Source organism: Salvelinus fontinalis, chromosome 11 (genome assembly GCF_029448725.1).
Source record: "Salvelinus fontinalis isolate EN_2023a chromosome 11, ASM2944872v1, whole genome shotgun sequence".
NCBI lineage: Eukaryota > Metazoa > Chordata > Actinopteri > Salmoniformes > Salmonidae > Salvelinus > Salvelinus fontinalis.
In genome coordinates this window covers 52109818-52119371 of record NC_074675.1, presented here as the reverse complement: position 1 = coordinate 52119371, position 9554 = coordinate 52109818, and the positions used below count along the sequence as shown (strand labels likewise).

The following is a 9554-nucleotide window of genomic DNA, read 5'->3' as shown; positions in this document are numbered from 1 at the left end:
ATACCTTTGACTATTGGATATTCTTATAGGAACTTTAGTATTGCCAGTGTAACAGTATAGCTTCCGTCCCTCTCCTCGCTCCTCCCTGGGCTCGAACCAGGAACACATCGACAACAGCCACCCTCGAAGCAGCGTTACCCATGCAGAGCGAGGGGAACAACTACTCCTAGTCTCAGAGCGAGTGATGTCACCGTTTGAAACGCTATTAGCGCGCGCCCCGCTAACTAGCTAGCCGTTTCACATCGGTTACACAAGCCTAGTCTCGGGAGTTGATAGGCTTGAATTCATAAACAGCAGAGCTGCTGGCAAAACGCACGAAAGTGCTGTTTGAATGAATGCTTACGAGCCTGCTGGTGCCCACCACCGCTCAGACTGCTCTATCAAATCATAGACTTAATTATAACATAATAACACACAGAAATACGAGCCTTAGGACATTAATATGGTCGAATCCGGAAACTATCATCTCGAAAACAAAACGTTTATTCTTTCAGTGAAATACGGATCTATTCCGTATTTTATCTAACGGGTGGCATCCATAAGTCTAAATATTGCTGTTACATTGTACAACCTTCAATGTTATATCATAATTATTTACAATTCTGGTAAATTAATAATTAATCCTCACCTCTCTCTCCCCTCCTTCTCCTTCCCCCTCCCTCTCCTTCCCCCTCCCTCTCCTCCTCCCTCTCCTCCTCTCCTCCCCTTCCTCCTCTCTCCCCCCTCCCTCTCCTCTCCTCCCCCCTCCCTCTCCAGGCCCAGAAGACTCATCGTCTGACATGTCGTTCGTGGTTTAAGACCCTCTCTGATCTGAGGGGTAAAGAACGTTCCCTCCTTCATGGGGACTACTTCCACCTCCACTCCTCCTCCTCATCCCTCGCTTTCCTGCGTCTGTGGGACCAGAGCGAGCGATACCTGACAGCCGTGAACTGGGGCTCCGCCTCCTTAGCCATGGTCCTCAACAACACAGGTATTTATTTCACTTGAATATGCGTTATTTATTTGTGAGATCACATTGAGACGTCTTCCGATGAGACCAGACTACATCCTCAAAATGAATAAACGGTGACGCAACAACATATGAGAAGTCAAAACATGATAAAAAACATTCCAATACTGACAGGATTTCTCCTCCTCTTCCCAGAGCTGAGCCTCCCTGAGCAGGCTAAAGTGAAGCTGAGTACAGACCCTGAGAACCTGGCTGCGGACACCTCTGTCTCGCTGGATAAACTGCTGCTGGGACCAGGACAGGCTGTCCTATTGACCTTTCCCTTCGCTTAGGAGGGACTAGAACAGAGACCAGGACTAGAGCAGAGACCAGGACTAGAGCAGAGACCAGGACTAGAGCAGAGACCAGGACTAGAGCAGAGACCAGGACTAGAGCAGAGACCAGGACTAGAGCAGAGACCAGGACTAGAGCAGAGACCAGGACTAGAGCAGAGACCAGGACTAGAGCAGAGACCAGGACTAGAGCAGAGACCAGGACTAGAGGAGAGACCAGGACTAGAGGAGAGACCAGGACTAGAGGAGAGACCAGGACTAGAGGAGAGACCAGGACTAGAGGAGAGACCAGGACAGGCTGTCCTATTGACCTTCCCCTTCGCTTAGGAGGGACTAGAGCAGAGACCAGGACTAGAGGAGAGACCAGGACAGGCTGTCCTATTGACCTTCCCCTTCACTTAGGAGGGACTAGAGCAGAGACCAGGACTAGAGCAGAGACCAGGACTAGAGCAGAGACCAGGACTAGAGCAGAGACCAGGACTAGAGCAGAGACCAGGACTAGAGCAGAGACCAGGACTAGAGCAGGCCAGAATAAGAAACTACTAAACATAACTTTTACACCATGAACAAAGGGAGAATGTTTTAGATGACAGAAAACAAGCAGAAGGAATATATAGTATGAACAGCGGTTTAAAATATAAACGGTTAGGCCAGAATGACTATTTCCACCTGTTAAAACATTCCAGTTCAGATTTGATCAAATGTTTTTGTTGGCCGTTGTTTTGAAAACATTTAAAAGGGAACTTTTTAGTTCCGTTTTTTTTAAATGTGTTTTATGACATCGTGAGTTGAACTGTTGAAGTAGGAAAATATCAGTTTAATTTAATTTGTTTTAATTTTTCTTCAATCTGTTTTATTCCATCCAGTGGAACAGAATTGTCATTCAAATGCTAGTATTGGTATTGTATTGGTATAGTATTGGTATAGTATTGGTATTGGTATTGTATTGGTATAGTATTGATATTGTATTGGTATTGTATTGGAGAAGATTGCTAGCTCCCTATTGTGATATATTGTTCTGACTAAAACTTGAAAGGAGTAAATTAAAAGTCCTGCGTTATATTGCCTGGTGACAATTAAACATCGACTCCGTCTCCGTCCTTCTACTGATACACAGAGTGTTGTGTTCTCTCTGTGGATGCCTCAGAGCTGTGTGTGCTGCTTGTGTTCTGTTTTTGTGTGTGTGTGTGTGTGTGTGTGTGTGTGTGTGTGATATTGGCCTAATGCCACATGCTTTCCGTTAAGAGCAGGGAGAGAAACTTTACAGGTGTGATAATGTCAGGGCCACGAAACAGCCTGAAATATATGTCTCACCTCACGCAGGTGGTTGGAAGATATAAATACATCACGCTCTGTTGGTTCATTCCCATTGACGGCGTGTGCTGTATAATGTATGTTCACGTGCGCGCAATTTGTCTGTTCAATACATGGCGTCGTGTTCAGGCCTGTATTTGCAGTAATGTGGATGATTCAGTAGCGTACACGCAGTCGTGATGTGCGTGAACTTTCCTAAAGCCACACGTAGGCGAGGCCCGTTAACCTGCGGTTCGTGTTACCGTCGACAACACTATCTACCAGGGTTAGGGTTCACCCCCTCACACACACAGACATCAATTGAATGTATTCTTTTAAAATATTACAGGTTTTGCATCGTTTTAGCCAGGAGTTCTGAGTTGAGTTTCAAGCACAACTAAATCCTTTTCCCTTTGACTATATTGACTATATTTTTTAAGATCTGGGAAAATATCTGCTGTAAATTAAATATGAATCATATTTTAATCTTGTAAAATATCTGCTGTAAATGAAATATGAATAATATTTTAATCTGGGAAAATATCTGCTGTAAATGAAATATGAATAATATTTTAATCTTGTAAAATATCTACTGTAAATTATATATAATGAATATTATATTTGAATCTGGTAAAATATCTACTGTAAATTATATATAATGAATATTATATTTGAAGCTGGTAAAATGTCTACTGTAAATTATATAATGAATATTATATTTGAGCTGGTAAAATATCTACTGTAAATTATATAATGAATATTATATTTGAATCTGGTAAAATATCTACTGTAAATTATATAATGAATATTATATTTGAATCTGGTAAAATATCTACTGTAAATTATATATAATGAATATTATATTTGAAGCTGGTAAAATATCTACTGTAAATTATATAATGAATATTATATTTGAATCTGGTAAAATATCTACTGTAAATTATATAATGAATATTATATTTGAAGCTGGTAAAATATCTACTGTAAATTATATATAATGAATATTATATTTGAATCTGGTAAAATATCTACTGTAAATTATATATTTTAGTAATTTTTTATCATATTTACTGTTACTTTACTGTGATACTAGTAAAACAAGGGCCGTTTCCCAGACAGGCCGGGACTAAGAAGCATATTCCATTTAATTGCTTTTTAATCCCGGGTTAGGGTTAATCTGTGTTTGGCAAACCGCCTCTTATCATTCGAATTCATGCCCCCACATGCGTTTGTCTCAATGTGGCACTGGATTAGTGAAGAGGTTCCTGTTACGTGGAGGCGTCCGTCTTTCAGAGTCAAATGACCGATAGCGTCTACTACTCGCTTAACGTATTGATAGGCCTTCTATACCTTCCACTCTTTCTTGGCCATTAGGCTGTACAAACCCATCAAAATATTCTAGTATTTTACTATAGTTTATTTCATACCTGTCTGAAACAGTATCCTATAAATGTTATTTTTATTTTTTTTAGGTTTTCAGAATTTGGTTTATTTCTCAATACCTTGCCGTCGGGGTGAGGAGATACCGGGAACCAGATCGCCCCCACGTTAGCACCCCGTCCCCGGCGGTGTGAAACCAGCCACAACCACCTTCTGAGCCACGATGCACAGTCATGACATGCCTCTTGCTCTTACTGCTACATTTCAAACATCTTTGACCTCCTCATCCTCACCATCTTCGTCAATTGATTCACATTTAATTCAACCCAAACTGTTACCACGTAGTGTAGTAAGAGGTGGGAAAAAGTAACCCAATTATCGTACCTGAGTAAAAGTAAACATACCTTCATAGAAAATGACTCAAGTAAAAGTGAAAGTCACCCAGTAAAATACTACCTGAGTAAAAGTATTTGGTGTAAATTAAGTATCAAAAGTAAAAGTGTGAATCATTTTTAAAATTCCAAATATTAAGCAAACTAGACGGCACAATTTTTAATACATTTTTAAAATGCCAGATAGCCAGGGGGAAAACTCCAAAGACATTTACAAACGAAGCATTTATGTTTAGTGAGTCCTCCAGATCAGAGGCAGTAAGGGATGTTCTCTGTTTAGTGAGTCCTCCAGATCAGAGGCAGTAAGGGATGTTCTCTGTTTAGTGAGTCCTCCAGATCAGAGGCAGTAAGGGATGTTCTCTGTTTAGTGATTCCTCCGGATCAGAGGCAGTAAGGGATGTTCTCTGTTTAGTGATTCCTCCAGATCAGAGGCAGTAAGGGATGTTCTCTGTTTAGTGATTCCTCCAGATCAGAGGCAGTAAGGGATGTTCTCTGTTTAGTGATTCCTCCAGATCAGAGGCAGTAAGGGATGTTCTCTGTTTAGTGATTCCTCCAGATCAGAGGCAGTAAGGGATGTTCTCTGTTTAGTGATTCCTCCAGATCTGAGGCAGTAAGGGATGTTCTCTGTTTAGTGATTCCTCCAGATCAGAGGCAGTAAGGGATGTTCTCTGTTTAGTGATTCCTCCAGATCAGAGGCAGTAAGGGATGTTCTCTGTTTAGTGATTCCTCCAGATCAGAGGCAGTAAGGGATGTTCTCTGTTTAGTGATTCCTCCAGATCAGAGGCAGTAAGGGATGTTCTCTGTTTAGTGATTCCTCCAGATCAGAGGCAGTAAGGGATGTTCTCTGTTTAGTGATTCCTCCAGATCAGAGGCAGTAAGGGATGTTCTCTGTTTAGTGATTCCTCCAGATTAGAGGCAGTAAGGGATGTTCTCTGTTTAGTGATTCCTCCAGATCAGAGGCAGTAAGGGATGTTCTCTGTTTAGTGATTCCTCCAGATCAGAGGCAGTAAGGGATGTTCTCTGTTTAGTGATTCCTCCAGATCAGAGGCAGTAAGGGATGTTCACTGTTTAGTGATTCCTCCAGATCAGAGGCAGTAAGGGATGTTCTCTGTTTAGTGATTCCTCCAGATCAGAGGCAGTAAGGGATGTTCTCTGTTTAGTGATTCCTCCAGATCAGAGGCAGTAAGGGATGTTCTCTGTTTAGTGATTCCTCCAGATCAGAGGCAGTAAGGGATGTTCTCTGTTTAGTGATTCCTCCAGATCAGAGGCAGTAAGGGATGTTCTCTGTTTAGTGATTCCTCCAGATCAGAGGCAGTAAGGGATGTTCTCTGTTTAGTGATTCCTCCAGATCAGAGGCAGTAAGGGATGTTCTCTGTTTAGTGATTCCTCCAGATCAGAGGCAGTAAGGGATGTTCTCTGTTTAGTGATTCCTCCAGATCAGAGGCAGTAAGGGATGTTCTCTGTTTAGTGATTCCTCCAGATCAGAGGCAGTAAGGGATGTTCTCTGTTTAGTGATTCCTCCAGATCAGAGGCAGTAAGGGATGTTCTCTGTTTAGTGATTCCTCCAGATCAGAGGCAGTAAGGGATGTTCTCTGTTTAGTGATTCCTCCAGATCAGAGGCAGTAAGGGATGTTCTCTGTTTAGTGATTCCTCCAGATCAGAGGCAGTAAGGGATGTTCTCTGTTTAGTGATTCCTCCAGATCAGAGGCAGTAAGGGATGTTCTCTGTTTAGTGATTCCTCCAGATCAGAGGCAGTAAAGGATGTTCTCTGTTTAGTGATTCCTCCAGATCAGAGGCAGTAAGGGATGTTCTCCTGACAAGCCTGTGATTTGGACCGTTTCTGACCCGTGAAGCGTTTAAAATGTACCGAGTAAAAATTACCTTATTTTCTTTAGGAATATAGTGAAGTAAAAGTTGTCAAAAATATAAATAGTAAAGTACAAGTACAAGTACCCCCATAAAACTACTCAAGTAGTACTTCAAAGTATTTTTTTACTGAAGTACTTTACACCACTGAGTATTTTGGATGATAAATTGTACTGTGTCAGTATGAAGTAGCTGTACAAACCTCCATTGCTTTACTTAAAAAAAATATATAGTCTTGAGTGCACTCTACAGCAGTATTCTCTTAGTAAAGGTGTTGATAACAGGCTCGTAAATGTCAAACTGAGATGTATGAGAGAGAGAGAGAGAGAGACAAGGCCAGATGTTGCTGTGTCAAACTGAGAACTGTGTTCGAGGTCTGGGCCCGCTGCTCTGTGGTGGGTTGTTCTCCATCTGTGTGTGTTCATGTCATTTTGTTCCAGGATCGCAATGACGAGGTGTGTGAGAGATCAGAGGGCTCTCTCTCTCTCTCTCCCTCACACCCTCCATCTCTCTGTTTCTGTCTGTCTCTCCCTTTCTTTTTCAGACACACACAGAGGTGCGATCAGAGGTTTTGAGAGCGCGTCAGCGAGCCCTACGAAACTCCCTCCCTCCCACACATACGTACAGACAGACACAGACAACACACACACATGTAGCAGAGCATTGCTGTGCCGTGAACACGCTGAAGGGATGAATGGTAAGTCTGCATCTCTGTCCTTGTCTAAGTTTGAAAACAAGTTACTATTACGGTCACAGGTTACAATGCTGTAAAGATGGGTTTTATATTGTACTGTGTCATTACGTGCAGGAACAGAAGCATCTTGATGCTGTCGACCCAATTGCACATCTGGCAAAAACAAAGATAAAACCCTGTGGGTTTGTACATGTCACTATCTGCTGGCTTTTAGTTATTTTTATACTTTAAAAAAACAAGGAGATTTAAAAAAATATATATATATTTTTGTTGATCACAAGGGCCTGAAAAAGGGCATGAGATCGTACTCGTAACAAGACTTCCCGTATAAAGTCCTGGAAACGTCTGCAAGAAACGATTCTCCTTGAAGTCCCCCTGTCTGTGTTTGTCTCTGGAGTTGACCCCCACCCCCACCTCCAGGAAAGTCTACTGTTTTTAGGGCTTAAGATTTATTAACACATTTAAATATGGTGATTTTGACCTTTTGACCCCATTCAGATTGTGAGAGGGATCCATTCTCTAGTCTCTTGGCGTTCCCATCTACTGGTCTTTCTCTACTTGGGATCTAGAGGGAAAATTATTGCCGAACTGTGCCTCAAGCGAGGATATTTCTGCAAGCCTTTAAATGTCTCCTCTGTTTTCTCAGTCTCTGTCCGTTTCTAGCTTCTGCTCCATCCTGCTACTGTTTCTGAAAGGACATGTAGTCATTCTGAAAAGATTGTTTACTTGTGTGCTTTTCACATGACAAATTGTTACTCGTAGAGAATTTTTAAGAGGCCAATTCAATACTGGTCCAAGTCGTTATTTTGAATTTGCGATATTTGGTGTTGATTTCATATACGAATAATGCTCGATTTACGATCAATTTTACGTTTGTCATATTTTGGGTGCCGTGCATACAGGGATGTAAACGAATCGAGCCGTCTAGCCTGAGGCTAGTACTGATCAGACCGCGTGAGAAGAAAATGTGGCCAACTAGCCTGTCAGGATAGTGGAATTTTGTCTTTTTAAATATCGCATGGCTCAGTTTTTGGACCTGAATGTTACTTGGGTGAGACTGAAATCCCAGTCTACTAGTGCAGCTGGCTAGTCAACTAAATCCTTAAGTTTTAAGTTCCATCACATCATACCTCTGAAAACATTCTCACTCTAAATTTAATAGAGCATTTGGCCGTTGGGTTATTGTCCGTTGGGTTATTGGGTTATTGTCCGTGGGTTTATTGGCCGTTGGGTTATTGTCCGTTGGTTTATTGGCCGTTGGGTTATTGTCCGTTGGGTTATTGTCCGTTGGGTTATTGCCTGTTGGGTTATTGGGTTATTGTCCGTGGGTTTATTGGCCGTTGGGTTATTGTCCGTTGGGTTATTGGGTTATTGTCCGTTGGTTTATTGTCCGTTGGTTTATTGTCCGTTGGGTTATTGTCCGTTGGTTTATTGTCCGTTGGGTTATTGTCCGTTGGTTTATTGTCCGTTGGGTTATTGGGTTATTGTCCGTTGGGTTATTGTCCGTTGGGTTATTGTCCGTTGGTTTATTGTCCGTTGGGTTATTGTCCGTTGGTTTATTGTCCGTTGGGTTATTGTCCGTTAGGTTATTGTCCGTTGGGCTATTGTCCGTTGGTTTATTGTCCGTTGGGTTATTGTCCGTTGGGTTATTGTCCATTGGGTTATTGTCCGTTGGTTTATTGTCCGTTGGGTTATTGGGTTATTGTCCGTTGGGTTATTGTCCGTTGGTTTATTGTCCGTTGGGTTATTGTCCGTTGGTTTATTGTCCGTTGGGTTATTGTCCGTTGGGTTATTGTCCGTTGGGTTATTGTCCGTTGGGTTATTGGGTTATTGTCCGTGGGTTTATTGGCCGTTGGGTTATTGTCCGTTGGGTTATTGGGTTATTGTCCGTTGGTTTATTGTCCGTTGGTTTATTGTCCGTTGGGTTATTGTCCGTTGGTTTATTGTCCGTTGGGTTATTGTCCGTTGGTTTATTGTCCGTTGGGTTATTGGGTTATTGTCCGTTGGGTTATTGTCCGTTGGGTTATTGTCCGTTGGTTTATTGTCCGTTGGGTTATTGTCCGTTGGTTTATTGTCCGTTGGGTTATTGTCCGTTAGGTTATTGTCCGTTGGGCTATTGTCCGTTAGGTTATTGTCCGTTGGGTTATTGTCCGTTGGGTTATTGTCCATTGGGTTATTGTCCGTTGGTTTATTGTCCGTTGGGTTATTGGGTTATTGTCCGTTGGGTTATTGTCCGTTGGTTTATTGTCCGTTGGGTTATTGTCCGTTGGTTTATTGTCCGTTGGGTTATTGTCCGTTGGGTTATTGTCCGTTGGGTTATTGTCCGTTGGGTTATTGTCCGTTGGGTTATTGTCCGTTGGGTTATTGTCCGTTGGTTTATTGTCCGTTGGTTTATTGTCCGTTGGGTTATTGTCCGTTGGTTTATTGTCCGTTGGGTTATTGGGTTATTGTCCGTTGGTTTATTGTCCGTTGGGTTATTGTCCGTTGGGTTATTGTCCGTTGGGTTATTGTCCGTTGGGTTATTGTCCGTTGGTTTATTGTCCGTTGGTTTATTGTACGTTGGGTTATTGGCCGTTGGGTTATTGTCCGTTGGGTTATTGTCCGTTGGGTTATTGGCCGTTGGGTTATTGGGTTATTGTCCGTTGGGT

At 42.1% G+C, this 9554-nt stretch overlaps 1 protein-coding gene across 1 annotated transcript in view; it reads left to right on the top strand.

The window, feature by feature from the left end:
- Positions 1–2362, top strand: part of slc3a2a (solute carrier family 3 member 2a) — a 24977-nt gene extending 22615 nt beyond the window's left edge. Inside the window, exons 11-12 of the mRNA XM_055938986.1 lie at positions 757–970; positions 1145–2362. Of these exons, the coding sequence (XP_055794961.1) occupies positions 757–970; positions 1145–1281 (351 nt within the window). The 3' untranslated portion in view covers positions 1282–2362. The remainder of the gene's footprint in view (positions 1–756; positions 971–1144) is intronic.
- Positions 2363–9554: the final 7192 nt, after the last annotated feature.